The sequence below is a fragment of the Vitis vinifera genome, chromosome 10 (genome assembly GCF_030704535.1).
Source record: "Vitis vinifera cultivar Pinot Noir 40024 chromosome 10, ASM3070453v1".
In the NCBI taxonomy this organism is placed as follows: domain Eukaryota; kingdom Viridiplantae; phylum Streptophyta; class Magnoliopsida; order Vitales; family Vitaceae; genus Vitis; species Vitis vinifera.
The window spans coordinates 5279968-5300399 of record NC_081814.1 but is presented as its reverse complement, the minus strand read 5'-3'; the positions used below and the strand labels follow the sequence as shown (position 1 = coordinate 5300399).

Genomic DNA, 20432 nt, shown 5'->3' with positions numbered 1-20432 from the left:
TTAAAAAAAAAATTAAAAAAACATATATTGCTCATTTGAAGTTTGAATAAATATACAAAATGGCAAGGTAGAGGTAGAAGTAGAACTGCATGAGAAAATACTTTATTTACTAATTCAACATTCTTAACAAAACCACAATACTCGTTTCCTCCATTTGAGCAAGCCAGGATAGGAATTTCAGTAACTGCAAAGAGCTTCAATTGCCAAGCTTTTTAGCACTCCAGGGCAAGGGTCTCCAAGCCTAGCTGTTGAGACAGGGATTGCACATCCCTCCTGGCCAATGCAGGCCTGTAGTTCCATCCAAACAGTTAGGAATCCCTTGGAAATCATACTATGAACAGAGTGAAAAAAAATAAGAGGGAATGTGCCTAATTGTACTCCCATGAAATACTTAAAGAAAATAAAGAAATTAATTCTGGCTCCTAGGATGTTAAGGAAAATTAAGCCATGTGAATCTTGATATCCAAGAAACAAGAAACTGGAAATGAAAACTATACTAATAAAAGAAGGCAATGATAAAATTGTAGGACAAACAGAACCATACAAGCAGGTATGGTTCTCTACTCATCATGCTCCTGATTGGTTGTTGCATGCTTTATTGGTAGGTTATGACGGGAAGCGTGGAAGGCCATACTGCCTTCAAAAACCTTGACTCATGAGAGATAAAGTTGAGGATCTTCTCGAGTAAAGTATAAAAATTTCATATAATAATTTTTATGCAAATGCAGGAAAGACCAGAATGTAAGTTGCTAGTTTCAAATTGAATATGAGCAAGAAAGGTCTTTCTTACCTGTTGAACAACTGACAATACATTGGCATGACAATTCCCTGGATTGAATGTGCCACAATGCCCTCTTGGAGTTCCAAAGCTTGCAAAATTAATCATACTAATATGCCATCCTTGTTCACAGGTCAATCGAACTTGAGAGCTTTGAGACATGAACTCCAAGTTTGGTTGCCAAGAATCTGCAGGTGGAGGATCAGCTTCTGACACGTGTGCACACACCTCTTGGCCAGTTCGTGTCAACAAAGAAATCTTTGAAGGGTCCCCACCAAGTTCTTCATGAAGAACCAGTAAATTCTTGCCAGAATGTACCCAAGTGCGGGGGATATGATACCTAGACATGATTCATCTCTTCATGTTTAGTTGGAAAATATATACATGGGAAAAAAAAAAAAAAAAGACATTAATAATTATGGTAACGAATTAGAAGTAAGAAGATAACTGATTAACTAAGTTGTCATAATGGTTTTTTCTTATTGTGCTCATTTCAAATTATGAAACAAATTGGAAAACACAAAACGTACTTATATACCACAAAGAAATGAATAAATTCCATCTTGTAGCTCATAGCTTTTGAAGTGAGTCTATTTTGACTTGGCAAAAGTAAGGCTGAGTTTAGGAATTAGAGAAATAAATCAGTGAACTTTCATCATTTCAAAAAGGAATCTGTAATCTCAAGTCAGGAACCAAAATGGAGTGAATGTCATTGACTTGATGTATATTATTAAATGGTATAGGAAACAAAAAAATTTCACCACGTTTTTTTTTTTTTTTTTAAATCAGTAATATAACCTTACAGAAGTAATGAAGATTAATACGTTATGCATCATTGGGGAGACTAACAACACATATCACTCTTACAAGGTTTGTGCAGGTTGACCACAGTTCCTCAAGCATTTAGATGCATCATAGGCTCCTCTGTAATCGCAGTTTGTGGTGCAACCAGTTGATGGTGCCAGATAGGCAGGCCAATACCGCCCTATGCTCTGTCCATTTACCCATGCTTGACCCTTTCCCATGCTAGCAAGATCTAAAGATAAGGGACCCTTCCCTTCAGGAGCAAGGAATGTAGCCTGAGGACAAGAACATCAAACCCACATGGTTGGTTAAAGCAACCACTCCACAATGAACCAAAGGAATCAAGAAGCCCTGGTCTACAAAGCATATTGATCGTGGTCTCGTGCTTCATAAGATTAGCCTCATGCACTTTACCATATAACAGATGGAATGAAAGTATAAAATCAGTCCTACCTCAGGAAAATGAAGGGAGATGTTAAACATGCAAAGTTATCAATTTGCATACCAAGACCAACTTTGTTCTATTATGCAGTTCATAAATTTACTGAACCTACTTCCCAAGAGAAGTTATCAATTTGAAAATAAGCATGAGTCTACTTTGAATAGTAGAGTAAGAACTGCATTTTTTTTTTCACTTGGTAAAATGCAATATTCAATTTTCTAGTCTTACTCTCCGAGTAGAGGCATTGTTAAGTATTATGACTTATCGACTATGATCATTGATCTAACATTCAATTGCACAACTTTGTGATGTTAATCCTTGTTACTTATCAACTTTTCAACCCAAACATGAAATTCCAGGGAGCTTGCAGTCTGCACTCTAGTTTTCTATGATATAACAACACAAGCAATATTATAGCAGGAAAGGGTACACAAAAGCTGCCTTGATTGCTTCTGTTCTTATTAAAAGCAATTGGTTAGAGTAGGATATTTCAACTTGAAGCCTACAAGCAAGAATGAAGCAGACAAATAATGCTTCAGATATGCGCATGTGTGGGGGCATATTTATTTCAATGCAATGATAGGTCCTGATTCTAGATAAGACTTTTGGATTGGAGCAGTTCTTGCTACCTCAAGGGTTTACCGGAGTGGGCTACCTGCTAGGCTGCAAGGAACTTGATTGACTTTAGCCACATTTTTCCATTAGTTTATCTATATAATTCACTATTAGTTCACTCAGATTAGGAGAAAGTTGAAGGGTACAAGAACATGTCAAAAATGAGATTAGGTGCTTCCACATCCACTTCAAATTTTATAACTCAAGAATATAGTTTGGTTTTGATGGATATATTAATGCCTAATAAAGAGACAAAATTGAAGACCATAAATCAGGATTCAATAACCTTATGCTTTGACAATGAAAGAAAATTACATAAAACAAACAAGGAGAAAAGTACAAGGGTCAATCTCATTCTTAACTATCATTTACACTTCATATAGTCATCTATCACAAAAGTTATGTCCACTAAATTCCCTTAAAGATTTCAAGCATATACTTGCACCGAATTTTCAACATCTACATGTCAAGAACACTCCATCTTCTGAAAAGAGAAAAAGGAAAAAAAATTTGGTAGATCCAACCATATATTTCAAGGTAACATGAAAGTGGAATTTTCAGGGTTTTAGCCCCTTCAATTTGAACTGGCATGTGTAACAGAGACAAGGGTGCATTCTGGTGTTACAGGTCATCTGTGCTAGGTGTAAGCTGAGTGAGCCACAGAAAAGATTTGTGATCCTTTAGGACAAAATTTTATTGTACACAGAATAAATAATTTAACTTGATGGAACATGCATCCAATAAGAAACTAAATGCTTTTATTGGATTCTGATTCAAGTTTCCGAAGAATGAATTACCTACATCCACTTACCTTGTACCATATCAAACTCCGATTAACCGGTAAACGATTTCCCTGAATCCATAGTGAACTATTTGCAAGACTTATTTTATCAAGTCCAATGTACTCCCCTTCAACTCCCACCTGAAAAATAGGGTAACATGTCAAGAAGTAATACATACTGGTAGTTCAAGATACAAAAATGGAAATATACTAATGCTGAACTTGGCAAAGATAAGATATAATCCCACTATTTTATTGGCCAATATCTGTCTGCCTGGCACACTTGTCTTTTGGAAGGCCCACAAGCAATAAAAGGCAAATTAGGGAAACTACAGCCTGTTCTCAAACTTAGTTTATGAGGATTGAACCCATGACCTATCTAATGAGGAAAAATGAAACTGGTGTTTAACTTAGAGAGAGATTGGTCCAACCAATGCTGGATTGGGGAAATTCATTTATGCCAGCTCAGAAACTCATCATAAGCTACCTTTAAGAGCTATATGTGGGGTTCTTGGAATAAAAAATCGTAATTTTCAAGACACAGCATCTTTACAACAGCATGAATTTAATCTTCTTATCAACATTGAGAAATATTTTTTGCCTCATTACTAACCTATTTTCTTAGTAATACATCTTTGGTCCTCTCATTTACCAATGCAAGTACCATACTACCAGTACATCTACTCCTTTTTTCTTCAGAAAAATGCTACTTTCCTATTTGTTTCTGCATTATCAGAATTTAGTTATGTAACATCAAAAACTGCAACAAGCCATAATGGGTGTGATCGAATCTGCCTGTATTCTAGTAACGGTTCAACTTTTAGGCAACCAATGGATCACTATGAGATCAAGAACCATCTCCAGATTAGTTAACCTTTCATCATAAAAGAGTAATATCCATTATTCTTTTGCTTGAACAAAGAGAAATCTCACTGCTTCCACATAATCAGTCATTTAATACAAAAAAAAACATTATCAATTAAGGTAATTATATGAAGGAATTTAAACAGCCAAATAAATCTGGATCAACTTTGCCATAATGAAGAAAGATGTGATTTAGCTTTACTGTTTGGATTTATGTAATATATCTGATAGCAAGATTATTTGATTGAAGTATAAGATCAGAACCTGATAAGTCCACTGTCCAGAAGAAAGATCATCCTTGCTAGTTTTTTTTAAGTCAGCAAGAATGACAGAATAAATTCCTGCTCCTGCAATATCGAACCATGGCCCATAGTTCTGGAGAGTATACATAAAACACAGGGAAAGATTCAGTAACCTCATCATTGAAGTAAACAAGAGTCCTTGATGAATTTCTTGACAACATATTGAAATATTGTTTCTAAATGTTCTGGTAATGCAGTTTAAACAAGTACAGCATATTTACATTCATTGTTTTTCAGACAAGAAAATTTTCAGATTAGCCATAAAAAATAAGATCTTACTTGAATGTTTATAAAGAAAAGATGCTGGAAAATTTCAGCTAACATTTATGCCAAAAAAAGAAGGGAGTGGTTTCCTTTTCTTTTTAAATGGCATGAGATAAATCTCGCCTCTGTCCCTGGCATAGGTGACAGGAGGTCAGGATGGGAATGGGGAGATTCCAGGTTCTTTTCCATTTTATAATTAAAAATTATCAGAAATAAAGAAAAAAAATGGTATTGTATCTTAGATCATATAATAAAACTGTTTCAGTATATATGCTTATTTAATATCAACATGTTTCCTTCTTCTTAATATCACTTTCTAATGTAATGTTAATACTGCACCACAAGGGAATCATTTATCATCAACCGTGCAGGTAACTAGTCATAGTTACAAAGCTTGTGTTGATGTTTATAGCCATCAGGTTGCTGTTCTTAAAGCCAAGAGTGTGAATTTACAAATTTTCAATCATAACCTCCATCTCTGATATTAGATCAGAGCATCTGTTGAAATCCAGGATTCCTTTTGTCTTTTTCAGCAGTCTCAAGGAATGCTCCAATCCCTACAGCTCAGGGAGAAAGAGCTCATATGCTCTTTCACAACCCTCCTCCATGCCCTTTCATGGTTCATACCCATCAATTTTGTTCTTGCCAAAAAAGATAAGTGGCACTCTTGCTCTAGGGCGCATGCACTACGACACACTCCCTACAAACTGTATGTCATGATGCATAGTAACATCCCAGTTCCTAACCATTGAACCAGATCATGTGCAGCAAGCAAGCAACAACTTAAATATGCACTCAGTGGCTTAGAAAGAAAACACAATTCCTAATGTTATTAGGATGAGAGTTCACTAAGAGGAAGTTGGCAAACTACAAGACCTGTTTTTGCCAAAGTGCTTTGGATAACACCCAACTATGCTGTATCGTGAATATTTCTTATCTATATAAATACCATTATGAAGCAAAGGAATATTGTCTACCTGTGTGTATTATGAATTAAGATACCATGTGAAGTAAAAGAATTTTGCTTACCTGTAAACCAATCATCATACTCAAAATATCTAGTGTATTATCTCCTTGGTTAAGACTAATTTTCTCACTGAGATTGAAGCTTGCATCCTCATGATTACCAAATCCAAATCCTGTAATAAGTCCCACAAGACACACCTTAGTATTTGTAAAAACACAGATAGACAAAAGCACAGTGAAAAAGAGGTTTCTTATGAATTAATTAAACAAAAAGGGTTTCATAGGATAGCAGCCATGATTATTATGACAACCAATTAAAATATTTATGATATAATTCTTACCTACACTGACTAAAACAAAGAAATTTATATGCCCTTTTTTTTGGAGGGACCTACCACAGAACCCCCAAGCTAATTAGTATGAACTGAGATGCAAGGATGCCGCTGTTTGAGATAAAATCAAGTTCAAAAGCTCAGATCTAAAATTAGAACCTCCTAAAAACTCTAAGAAAGCTGATAACATGGTTTATCAGTGAAAAGTAGCCCTGCTAGGAATGCCAAAAAGGGAGAGACTAAAGGAGGAAAACCTCCTTTTGTAATTGTTAGGGAACACACCTACAAGCCTTTTGTTTACAAAAACAAGTGCAGCATGTCCCAGGCTTCCGATATGCAAAAAAGCTTCTTTCTCTTGACCAGGCACAATGCTCTCTTTCACATTAATGCTGCCAACATGATGAAGCACATTCAAAATAATGAAGAGAAAAGAAAAAATAAAATAAGATCTGCTAATGGTCAATAGAACACCTAAAAGAACTTATATTAATTTAATCACCTTGTTGTGTACCATAGATAATCACTGTTATCTTTTGTTGTGTTTATCTGCTCTAATAAACCGGGTTTTATGAATGAGTGGTTACTCGAAACACCCACTTCTTCTTTATACCAACTCCATGCTGATGAAGATAGTGAGAACTCATTCACACTGGTTGTCCCAGAAAATGAAACTCCATGAAGGTTTCTTTGTGAAACAACCTTCGATCATGACCAAAGGTGCAAGGAATAAATTTCAATAGAACAACAGCCCAAAAATTTATGTACTACACATGCATAGTTGCACACCCTTTATAGTAAATTAGTAACATAAAAAACTAACTAATAGAGATATACATTTAGAGTGACAACAAATTGAAAAGGAATAATTCAAGTAACTTTAATAAAGTAGTAAATTAACTTGTTGTTTGAATACACTTTCTGTTTTTTGTTTTAAAAAACAGAGGTTCGCCAAAAGATATAGGAACTTTGAAACAAAAAGTGAAGACTTATTTTATGTTCTTAAAAAATACTTCTCATAAATTTTAAAATTTGGGTGAGTAAAAAAATTTCATTGCATTTATTTTTAAAATTTTGAAAAGTGTTTTGAAGAATATATGTCCATGCTTCTTGTGTAACAGTTCCTACATTTTATATAGGAATTTTTATTTTTAAAAACAAGAAAAAAGAAGTGCATCCAAACACCATCTCAATAATTTCTAAATCTGGTAAGACATGAATGGTTATTTAGTCACTAAATGAATTAAATTCCATTCCATAGGTATAAGGTAGAGGACATAGCCAGTTCAGAAATTATAGGACATACTTAGGTCAAAACCATAATGTGCCATCAATATCTCTAACCTCAACTCACTCACTCACTTTTCAAGATACATGATCGAAAGTATACTTCTTTAGCACTCAAATATTGATTGAGTTTGAGGGACTTCACTTACTGAATCCATCTATAAACCTGGACCCTGACAACTTTCATAACTAAAGCGTCACAACAACATCCAAGGGGTGACCATTGGATTCTTAAGTAGGGAAGCAAGGAGGAGAATGTAGGAATCCTTTCTTTTTCTTTTACTCTCCTCTATGGAAAGAGGGGTTCATACATGGCATGATATACCAGATCAGCGAATCATTCAAATGGGATTCATTGCTCAAAGATGTTTGCATGCACATTGATCATATATATCATAACAATTGTGATAAGAGAACAATTTCGGCTCCAATCCCCTTGTGGAAGAGTAGAGTGCATAAGAAACACAAATGAGATTATGGGAGAGATCAAAGGAAAATTATAGGAAAGATTATTGGAGAGATTCAAGGAAAGATTGTAGGAGAAATTTTGGAAAAAAATTTCATTTATTTCTTTTTATTTTACTATTGTAGGCCTATAAATATAACTTCATTCAGAATATGTTAAAAAAAAGAGAGATGAATTTATTCTTTTCAACATGGTATTGGAGCATGGTTGTCCTAAAGCTATAATATCTCCTTGATACCTGACTGTCCACTTTCATTTCAAAGTATTCTTACCCTGCAGCCTTTTCTTTTTCAAAGTACCACTCAAATCTGGGAACTTGATTTCTTTTTCATACATCATGGGTGAGAATGTGCCAACCAAAAACTCACCTTTTTACAGCTTTATGACTAGAATCAAATCAAATGGGCTAAGTATCTTCCATGGTCTCAAGCAATAGAGGTTTTGGTGAAGGCAGGTAGTAAAATTTCTAATATTCAGTCACCAAAAACTACTGATGCAAAGTTAGTTGATACTTGGGAAGAAGCAAATGCACAAAGTCATGGCTTGGCTTCACAATAGTATGGAATTGGAGGTATATAATAGTGTCTCCTATCTCAATTTTGCTAGTGATATTTGGAATACATTCAAGATATATTCTTATGCCAAAAGTGTATCTAGTATTTATGAACTCTATCAAAATCTCTTCTCTTGCCAATAAGGAAATAGATCAGTTCAACAATATTACTCAAAATTAAAGGGCATGGAAGAAGAGTTAAATGTCCATTCTGTTGATTTCAGATTTAGAGATTGGTCTTTGACTGGAGCTTGAACATGTACTCTCATATATTCTTTCCAATCATAAAGTGTCCACTGCTAGAGAAGCATTTGCTCGTGTTCAGTGAGCAATCCCAAATCCACCTAACCTTGAAAAATCTGATACATCAGCCCTTGCTGCTTCTGTTAGTCACCCCATTCCTACATGTGGAGGTCATGGTGGAGTAGAGGTCACACAACCCACAATGGCTGAGAAGGCCATTGCACCAAACGATATACTCATTATGGTCAAAACAACCATATTGTTGACTTCCATTAGAAGCTTCATGGTATACCTACATGGACTAATCAGAATACCATTAAGAGGGAGATACCTGCCACTACTGTTGAGGAGCAGGTTACACTTTTAAAATAAGAATATGATTCTCTTGTCAAGCATTCTACTCTTCCATCTATCTTCATTGCCACTATACATAATTCAAGTAATACTTGTCTACATTCCTCAACCACTGCTCCTTGGATTATCAATTATGGTGCATCTAATCATATGACAAGTAATTTCTTACTTCTTTCCAATCTTTCTTATCCTCCATCTCCATCCTTTGTAACTATTGTGAACAGTTCTAAATCTCCTATTCATGGGATTGGAACAATTAATATATTTGCTTTTACACTTTCGTCTGTTTTATATATCCCTAACTTCACTTTCAACTTATTATACCTTCGTAAACTGATTTCTCACTTAAACTTTTTAGTTAGATTTTATCCTTTACATTGTATCTTTCAGGATCTAAACATAAAGAGGACATTTGGTAGGGGATTTAAAAAGGATGCATTCTACTATTTCCAACTACCGCACAAGTCCTCAGTTCTCCATACCAGTGACACTATTGTCTCGGTCTTCCTCTGCCTATCTCCATCGATTAACTCCCTACTTTACCTTCCTTTACTTTAATAGTGAGACTTGTGAGATCAGTAAACATCACAGAGCTACTTTTAAACTTCGCTCAAAGAAGCAATGTTTGCATCTTTTTTAGTTAGTCAGCTCTGATATTTGGGGTCAAGCTCGATCTATTAGCTTGTTGGGTTGTCATTATTTCATTTCATTTATAGTTTATTTTTTTCATATGACTTCATTGAAATGGTTGCATGTTCTCAAGGATAGAACTCAAGTAATTAATTTTGTTCAATCTTTGTATGCTAAATATACCAATCAATTCAACAATAAATTAAAAATTCTTAGAACTAACAATGCCCTTGAATATAAACATTCTCACTTTCAGCACTTCTTGAAGTCAAAGGGTATTATTCCCCAAACATCATGTGTTGATACATCTTAACAAAATGAAATTGCTGCAAGAAAGAATGGTCCTATTCTTATCATTGCTCACACCTTAATGCTTCAAATGAATATGCTAAAATTCTTGTGTGGAGATGTTCTTACAACAGCTTTTCCACTAAATAGAATGCCTTCTCAAGTTCTGAATGATAAGTTCCCTTTTCATATGTCATTTCATGACTAAGAACCTTTCCCCCTTCCCACAAAAGTTTTTGGGAGTGTTACACAATCTAAGCCTAAATCGTGATAAATTTAACCCTCGACCCAACAAATGCACGTTTCTTGATTATTCTTGAATTTAAAAAAAAAAAAGATATCGATGCTGAAGTTCTACTTTGCAAAAACACTTTGTTCATGCTTATCTAACCTTCTTTGAGGATGTACCTTGCTATTCTAAGGTAAGAAGCGAATTGTCTAAGCTTCTTATTCCAAAACCAGATCGTTTTACACCAGTTCTCAATATTCTTTCTCATAAGAAGTTTTGTGGTCGGAAATAATAGCAACATCCTCCTCTAGACGCAATAAAGTGCTCTTTATCACCTCCGCCAATCCCCTAATGTCTTCAAATCCTGCTTTTGATCTCCTTATTGTTATCCACAAATGCACATGCAGTTGTACTTTTTTTTTAACATCCTATTTCTAATTTTGTTTCTTATAATCACTTGTCCCCCTCCTACAAAGCCTTCTCTCCATCTCTTTCCTCTATTACTCTTTCTAGGTCTTACCATGAAGCTCTTTCTCATCTCCGTTGGAGGGGAGCATGGAAGAGCAAATACATGCTTTAGAGTGCAATCCTACCTGGGATCTTGTTCCTAAAAGCCTAAGATGCTCTAGTTGTTGGTTGTCTTAGAGTCTTTACCATAAAGCATAACACTGATGGTACAGTTGATAGATTGAAGGCTCATTAGTGACCACAGGATTCACTCAGACATACGACCTTGACTATACTAAGACCTTTTCTGTTGCGACCAAACTGAATTTTGTACAACTTATTAAATCTATGGCAGTAAATCTAAAATGTCCTCTTCACCAACTCGATATAAAAATGTCTTTCTTCATGGCAATTTGAATGAAACAATGTTTATGGTTCAGCCATCAAGGTTTGAGTCCAATAGGGAGTATGTTTGCCAACTCAAGAAGTCTATTTATGGACTCAAACAATCTCTTTGTGCATGGTTTGAAAAGTTCAGCAAAGAAATGGTATCACATGACATGACCAGAAATCAAGTTGATCATTCAATGTTTTTCAAATAGCATTGCAATCCTCATTGTATAATTAGATAATATTATTATTACTGGGAGTGACCAGAAGGTGATTAAGACTTTGATTCATCACCTTAGACCTTAGTACCAGTTTTCACACTAAAGATCTCAGTAAGCTTTGCTATTTTCTGGGTAGTAAAGTTACAAGAGCAAAAAAAGGCATTTACCAGTCTCAACAGATATACATTCTCAAGAGATACAAGTTATCTTGGTGCAAAACCTATTACTATGCATATGGAAATAAATTGAAAGTTGAGTGATGGTGAATTAGTGGACGATCATAGATTGTATAGGTGAGTAGTAAGAAAGTTGATTTATTTAACCATTATTTGGCCAGATATCTCTTGTGTAATCAGCATAGTCAAGTAATTTATGACCACTCCATGGGTTTCTCACTTGAAAGCAGCCAGACAAATTTTGAAATATCTCCAGGGAACTCCTAATCGTGGTCTTCTCTATCAATCCTCAAAACATCTTCACATTGCAGCATACAATGACTTTGGGCAGAATCTCCCCATGATAGAAAATCAATAACTGATTATTGCATTGTTCTTAGAGGTAACCTCATAACTTGGAGAAGCAAGAAACAATCCATTGTGGCTCATTCCAGTGCAGAGGTAGATCATAGGGCAATGGAAAATAAAGTATGTGAGTTGACTTGGTTGAAAGCCTTTTTGCAAGAAATTGGTATGTCAGTATTAGATTCAATTCCTCTCTATTGTGACAATCAAGCAGCCATTTATATTACTAACAATTCTGTTTTTCATGAAAGGACAAAACACATCGAGGTAGATTGTTACTCCATTCACTCAAAGGTGGAATTAAAAGAAATCATTACTCTATTTGTATCATCAAAGAGTCAACTGGTGGACACATTCACTAAACCCCTTAACTCTATTTCTGAAAAGCTGGGAATTTTTAATATGCACTCTCCCACTTAAGGGGAAGTGTCAAGATTATAGGAGAAATTATAGGAAAAATCATTGAAAAGATTCAAGGAAAGACTGTAGAAGACATTTTGGGAATATTTTTTTATTTATTTCATTTCTTCTATTGTTATAGGCTTATGAATACCCTTTTAATTTCATTCAGAATGTACAGAAAAATATCTTTTGTCCCCACTCTGTAATTTAGCACTTACTAAAAAGGATTATGGAATGAAATAATAAATAATTGAATTAAAATAAACAGTTTGTTGGCAGTCATAATTCCCTCCTAGTATGCATCCAGTTCACAATAAGATTAGATGCTTTCAGACCAGGATAATGCAGTTTCTCCATTCTGTTTTCTGATCCAGAGTCAACTTATTTTGACCATAACTAGTAATCAGAATACAGAACTAATTAGGACTGGTTTACATAATCGACAAATTCAGTCAGTAGAGACAATGAACTGAGATCTTCTACATCAATAAGAAGATAAACTTTTACAGGAAATTTAGAAGAGAACAGTGCTTTATAAAATTTTGTATACAAGAATTTATTCCCTAATTATACTATAATTTAAAGTCACCACAAGGAATAATTTGATAGGCAGATAAAAATATTATTACCAGCACAAGTCACACAGGGAAATCAAATTCATAAAATGAGCTGAATGGCCATTGTGCCACAAAATCACTTATATGTATATCAAAATGTAGTCAGTGTTGTACCTTTGCAGTGTTAAAGATGACATTCTTACAATCTGGAAGAATGCTCACAGACCAAGCAGGAAGGAAGTAAGAATTTCCATTAAATGTGACATTTGCATCCAAACTGCTGTCAAAATTAGCAAGAAAGGCTGCACACTCATTGGACGTTCTATAATAGATGTGTGCCTGATGAAAAAATGTGAATATGTCAAAACAAACACTAAACTAGGAGCAAGATCGGCCAATAATAGATTTTGAAGTCATACTATAAGTTTTATTAGTTAAAAAAAAAAAACAAAAAATTAAAATAAAATGGGGTCATTACAGATGATTTTGAGAAAAAAAAATGTTCCCATCCCGTAGCTCAAAAAGGAAATGCACTAAAATATTGGCATATAGCCATACGAAAGTGAAATTATTGTTGGCTAGGCAGAAAGAAACGTAAACCAATCAAAGTCAGATGCACAAAGAAATACACAAATGTCATTGTGGCACTTAATACACTGAGAAGGCTTAGCTACAAGATTCTATTTCAAACTTGAACAAAATCAGAAATTTAATTTCCCTTAGTATAACCATGAATAACAAAAAACCTCTGCACTGAATGCTAATAACTTAATTCTGTGATATTGGTAATCCATGGTTTTAGCCCAATCATATGGTATTAGGAAACTAGGAACAAGAAATGATAAACTAATCAAAATCAGATGCCCAAGGAAACATAGGAATGTTATTGAGGCGAAATAGCACTTCATGCATTCAGTAGCCTTTCCCAACTAGCCATTCAGCACAAGTACACACATTTATAGATGACTGGAATAATGTGGACTGCCAACAAAATCAAATCATTGGTCTCAAGAAGTGATTAGAATTTCCCCATAACAATGAAAGGTAAAGAAAGGAACAATATCACCGGGATCTGAATTGGGGGAAATTTTGGGGAAAAGGTGTATGGTAGAAGAATTTCTTCTTGTGTTTTAACATTAACCAAGCTCAAGATCTCAGAATAACTTAATTTCTTGCTACATTTTTCCCATTCATCGTGTAAAAACTGCTTTTTTCCATTAGTAAAATGTATCTTAGCTCAGAAATCCAATCAACATCTTAGATTTAGAGCAGGAAGAAAAATTACTGATCTTGTTCATCATTAATCATAACTAGATCTAGTAGATGCTTCACTAGAAGATTGACAAGGCACTGCAAGGAAGGTATACCTCTAAATTTTTGCCAAGTTTCAGGTAAGTTGGATCTGAGCTGATCAAGAATTCTTCACACTGTTTTATTGCCTTGTGTAAGCCACGTAGGTGGCCCCATTTTGGCTGCCTAATGAAACCTGCACGAAAATATATCTCATAAATGAAGATGATACTGGTAATTTGGAAGGCAATCTTGAAGGTGAAGCTGTTTATCAATTAAACTTCGCATCTCATTGGTCCAGGGCTTGGACTTTTTCCATGAATTAATTAATTATACCTTTTGATAAGGCAGCATATAGGGAAATCAAGTAGCAAATACAACATTGCTATATCTAGCTGACTCAGCAGTCTACTAGGTTGGTGGACGTGACAATACTCCCAATGGCTCAATTGATGGCATATGACTCAATTATCCAAAGCCCCAAATAATTGAGCCAGTTTATCCTATCTTCTGACTGCTGAACTACTGTATTGCAAGGTTCATCTGCTATAGTTTCGAAACATTTCATTGCTCAGAATTGAGCCAGTATATATGGAAATATACGCCTGTGCATGTGGGTGATGCATTTCATGGGGTCATAACACAAGAATTTTAATTTTTGCTTTGCTAATGGTATCACACATTTTATAACTTAAAACATGGTTTTAGGACATAATCATCTCTTAAATATTTACATACAAGCACATCCACATCTGATAGGACCAGTAAATACATACAAGCATATCTATCCATTTTCAAATTTTATCCTACATGAGAGAGTGAGTGTAAAATTTCAATTTGCATTATTTCATTTTCTGGGCTTATCTCTTCATCTGGACAATTTTTTAATGTTTCTCCACATTTGCCCAAAAAAGAAATCTAAAATCATCATTTCCATTTGGTTTTGAAACAGTTATGAAGCATTCCTATTTTTTGCTAAACTGAAACTACTTATACACAATTGAAACATCAAGTGGCACATTGTAGCACTACAAACAATTTTCTGCGTAGTAACAACATTTGCAGGCAGATGATCTACAGTATAGCAGACCAAGGCCCTATCTACAACTAATTATTATCTCTGCAATTTAAGATTAAAGATCTCAGGAATTGAAATACTTCCTTGGATATGAGATGCTGGTTGAAGAAGAATCTACTGAAATTATAAAATTATATTCTTGGTGCATAGAATTCTAATCGAATATGAGTGACTAAGACTAGAGTGTATGATTACAAAATGTTAGGAATTTACCATATTCATCTATTGGGGCATCATAATCATAGCTAGTTGCAACCAAAGGACCCCCAGCTGTTCGTTCAAAGTTGGTACCACCAAAATACTGTAAGGAGATATCAGCACAAAATCATAGTGATGATTTTGCACATTCATGTTGATCAAATTAAGTTAGAATAAAGAAAACAGAACTCTTTATGACTCACCATATAATAGTTTTGAAAAGTGCCACCTGTTTCAAAAAATCTCGCAACAGAAAAAGCAAGGTCCTCAACAGGGCGGTAAGGAATTGCATTGCCAAATGCAAGGAACCTGTAACATCAAATGAAATGTTACACTTCATATTTCTTTGAAGATCTGAAAATTCAACCCCCAATTATTTCTGCAGAATTACACAATTAGGACAATCAAAAGACATACTTACCATCCACTGTAGTTCTCTGTCCACATCTTCGGTTTGGAAGGAGAATTTGGGGTGAACTGATCACAGTAAAACCCATTGCATGTGTTTATCTGCATTACCAACATTTAACTCTTGATTAGAGAAGAAAAATAGAACCTCTCAAATCAAAACTCAAAAGCCAAAGTGTAAGAGATGGCACATCTTGATGCTTTATGACTTGAGATAAAAAAAGAGTTCTATTCTCTCTTGTTAAGTAATGATAAACTGTTTGCGAGTATGAGTACTAGAAAACAAGTGTCTAAGGTTGGGAAAATAGATAACTTGTGACCTTCCATGCTCAAGCAGAAATGTTAGAATTTTATCAAACAGGAAAATAAGTTTTCATTTGAAGGTAGCTTCTAGTACTGGGGAATGGGCTGGGTTGGTTCAGGTTCAGACTTGCCCAATCAAAAGCCTACCTCATTTCATATTACCAAATTAAGATTCAATGTGAAATTCATCTAAAAGACACTTAAACGTGACCACAAATTGGTATCAGAAATATGCTATAAACATTCATGTTCAAATATAGAGAACAGAAATGATTTAGTGATGTGATAAAAAGATTTACAATTGGATCAGGTGCATCTTCCTGTTGGCACATCACCCAAGGAACAGAAGTATTAAGACTAACAGCAGTTTCTGCAGCCCATTTGACATATAACTCTCCACCAACTCCATAGGCCCATTCAACATTTCCATATTCATTCTCTACCTATCATACAACAAATGAAATAGATCAGGAAGAAAATCAGTCTCATAAATAAAAAATTATATGACCTTGATGTTGAATGTCCTAGCAATGATTTCCTTAACGTTATGCAAGAAGGTTGACATGTAATGTATATGTAAGCTTACAAATTATAGGGTTTAAAGAAAGAGGCAGAGAAAGAGTTATGGTGAAGAGGACAAGACTTTGTTGTAAGAAATGCATCCACTATCTTGGTTTTGGTTATTTACTACATCACTCCTGATAAATACATGGTAAATATATGTGAGGTTACACCAATAAAAACATTCCATTTGTATAATAGCATAGATATGAATGTGTTTACTACTGCTAATATGTGAGCCGGAACAAAAAGTGAAGGAGCAAACAATAGGACAAGACAACATTTACAAACTTCGGTTAGTAGGAATGAAACTTTCTGTAGAAGGACAAAGTATGACTTTCTATAATTTCCCATATACTCAAATTAAGTTAATTATAAACCAATTAAATTGTAAAACATCTGTAATTAATTTAAATTCTGATCAATTAAAAGTTGTTACATGCTATAGATTTTTTTACAAAGAAAATAATGTCCTGTGCCACATAAGCTCCACACATGCAGACTTGTCTTCTATTTAAATATATGAAATATAGATTATAGCAATTAAAATTTAATTGTCAGAATAAATAAAAATAGTGAATTAGGTAATTCTCAATTTCAATTGATGAATCATTTGGAAATTATTGAAGACTAGTCAAATATGATCTTCCAAATTTTCTTAAATATTATTTAAATAAGAAATAATATTTTAAAAAATTAGAAAGCTATCCAAACTTAGTCTTGCAAATTTTTTTATGAATAGGGAAGACCCAAGCTCTCAAGGACAATTCATCAGACAGAAGTTGGAGAGGTGCTTATAGAAAAGAGATTCAAAGCTTCTTCATGTCTTCCAAAGAGGCTTCAAAGTGTCTTTGAATCTTCAAAGTTTCTTCAAGCCTTCAAAAAAGGCTTCCATGTCTTGTTTGATGTTGTTCAAGTCAAGGCCTAATTCGCGTCAAGACTCAAGTCAAACCAAAACCCAACTCAAGCCAAGACTCAAGTCAAGGCTAAGTCAAACTCAAATATGCGACATCAAATCTTTACCAAGCTTTTATATTCAAGATCAAGCTTCTTCAAGCCCTTGGTTGACATTTCTTAAAAAAAGAATTATAAGAATTTTAGAAATTGTACACTCATTCCATCCATAAATCAATAAAGTTATTAATTTTATCCACAATTTTCCATTAAGAGAAATTTTTATAGAAACTTCCATCTAGACATGCCACAAACCCAAAATTCTCAAAAGATCAATAATTCAAAACAAAGAATGCCCTAAATGATTAAAGCCATCCAACTTGATTTCAAAACTGGAAAAACCAATGCAAGTTGAAATTAAACCACGTTGAAGACAAGATTCACCATTGTACAACAAAAACTAGAAGCTGTATATTTTTAGCCTGGTATTTGAAAATGTGAATAAAAAAAAATCAAATATTAACCTAGAACATTTGTTAGTCACTTTTTTTAAACAATAAATTATTTAATCCAGACTGCTTAGCAGAATTGTGGGCAAGATCTCATACATTGTGAAGTTCAAAACACCAAGTAAAATATAGTTGATTGAAAAGCATGAAGGATACCCCTACATGAGATTTTCTTTAACTATGTAATGACAAGAAAAACATCAAGATATGCAAACCTTAAACACTAGAAGTTACTGCCCATAACTAATCAACTACAATTATCTTTCGCCTAAAGCTCTATAAGGCTTTATTAGTTTGCTTTCAGGAATCGTCCAACGCGATTTAAACAGAGTGCTGCAATCACTGAAATTTGTTCTCATGTTCCTTATTATTTTAACCATCTCCTATTGTGTGCCTCTTCAAGTGTCCATTGTCTCGTAATGTTCTATTTACTAGTTACAGGAAAAGACAAACATTAAACATGGACAAACAGTAAGTCAGCATTAATTAACCCTTCCAAAGAAACAAAAAAGAAACCCATATCTCAAAATTGGCAAATTCAGTTTCCATATCAAAGCATGCCAATAAGATAAGAAATGATCACCTGCGCAAGAATGATTGGCCCTCCTTGTGGTGCAAAGAGATTTGCCTCCTTCATTAAGCTAACAATTTTTGCAAGGAAACGCTTCATTTCATTCTGCACCAACAATAATATAATATCAAATGGGAAATGATAAAAGAAAATCTGCAGAACTGCACATTAATTGTTTTAAAAAAAAGAAGAGTAATAATAATAATAAACAGGGGAAGAAAAGAAAAAATGGACTGAAAAAAATCCTAACCAGCATCAAGATAAAAATGTACCTTGAAAAGGTCATTTGTCGTTCGAAACTGGATTCCAGGAATGAAGTGTAACCAAACAGGGAATCCCCTGTTATTTAAGATTAAAGAAAATGATTAAGAATTTAAGATTTGTGCTAAATTGGAGATAAATTTTTTTCAAAACTCAGCAACTTTAAAGCAAATTCTACATGGACATAGTCTCCATGATATCTTCTGCCAGTTGCCATGGTATAGACTATAGAGTACTACTTAGAATTTATTACTAAAGCGTTGAGTTGTCCACAGTATAATGGTCAACCACTTACTGTCGATTATATAGTATTTAAAAGAAGAAAAAAAAGAGAAGATAGAATTTCAGATTTTCAGATAATATAAGAAGTAAAATTCTATTCCAGAGGGAAAATTACAAAACCATGAAAGAGATAAACAAGTGAAATATGCTTCACAGGAATAAGAGAAAATGACAAGGAAACAAACCCATAGTTCCATTCAGCGCATGCATATGGGCCAATTCTCAAATGGACCAGAAGGCCAGCTTCTTGCACCGTCTTCACAAACCTCACCAGGTCAAACCTGCCCTCGAAGTAGTACTTCAAAATAAAAAATAAATAAAAATCAACAACAGCAAAAATAATAATAATAGTTACCAAACTAGCAAACATGCAATAACATTCATAGTCAACAATGCAATCACCTATACACATATATAGTCAATAATGCAATCACCCAACAAACACACACTACATACACATATACATATACATACATACATACATACATACATACATACATACATACATATATATATATATATATATATATACACACACACACATATATGCATATACACATATACATACATATACATATACATACATACATACATATATATACATATTCTTCTCCCCAATTAAAAATTCGATACTCCCATGTCCAGATGTGCACCCTTCAACACACAATATGAAGTGCATCATTTGAGAATTATTCTGCATTATGAATAACTATAAAGAGTATATAATTATTATAAAAATAATTAAGAGAACTTTCTAACAATAAATTCTATATCCAAAGATAGAGTGGCTTCTTTTAATACCTCACCCCTCACCGGCTCGTGATTGTTCCAGAAAACATAAGTCTCGATCACGTCCAATCCTCCTTCCTTGGACTTCCTAATAATCTCAGGCCACACCTGAAATTGCTCCACAATAACCACAATCCAAACTATCACCCAGTACAGCATTGTACATCATTACAGTGAATAGCACAAAAAGAACATGAAATTGAACTCACTTCAGGCATGCTTCGAGGATAATGAATAGAACCCGACTGAAGAACCCGCCTTTTTCCATCAATAACCAATGCTCTGTGGTCATATGTCACCGTTTTGCAATAACAACCTTCAAAAACACAGACAGCAATCAAAACCAGTAGTACCAAGTCTTTGTTTCCCATAATGGGGAAAAACCCAATTCCCAAATTGCAATAGTGTTGCAAGGATTGATAAAGTTTAATACCAGATAGAGTGTGAGTGGTGTGAGGAAGGTGTGGCGTGTAGTTTTGTTTGGTCTGTGTGTTGTGGACGAAACTGTGGAATCTGTTTGAAATTTTTAAAGGGAAAAAGGATGTTGAACGGATG

At 34.3% G+C, this 20432-nt stretch overlaps 1 protein-coding gene across 1 annotated transcript; it reads right to left on the bottom strand.

Annotated features, from left to right (window-relative positions):
- Positions 1-7: 7 nt before the first annotated feature.
- LOC100249504 (beta-galactosidase 8) lies at positions 8-20302 on the bottom strand. The gene is made up of 19 exons (XM_059739921.1): positions 20087-20302; positions 19890-19985; positions 19274-19386; positions 18818-18884; positions 18558-18650; positions 16310-16453; positions 15721-15809; positions 15503-15608; positions 15315-15402; positions 14101-14219; positions 12908-13072; positions 6648-6847; positions 6431-6537; positions 5880-5989; positions 4549-4659; positions 3451-3561; positions 1646-1857; positions 791-1118; positions 8-288 (listed from the first exon to the last, which is right to left on the bottom strand). The coding sequence occupies exons 1-19, from the start codon at positions 20246-20248 to the stop codon at positions 178-180; spliced, it is 2532 nt and encodes an 843-aa protein (XP_059595904.1). The 5' UTR covers positions 20249-20302; the 3' UTR covers positions 8-177.
- Between the last annotated feature and the right edge of the window lie 130 nt (positions 20303-20432).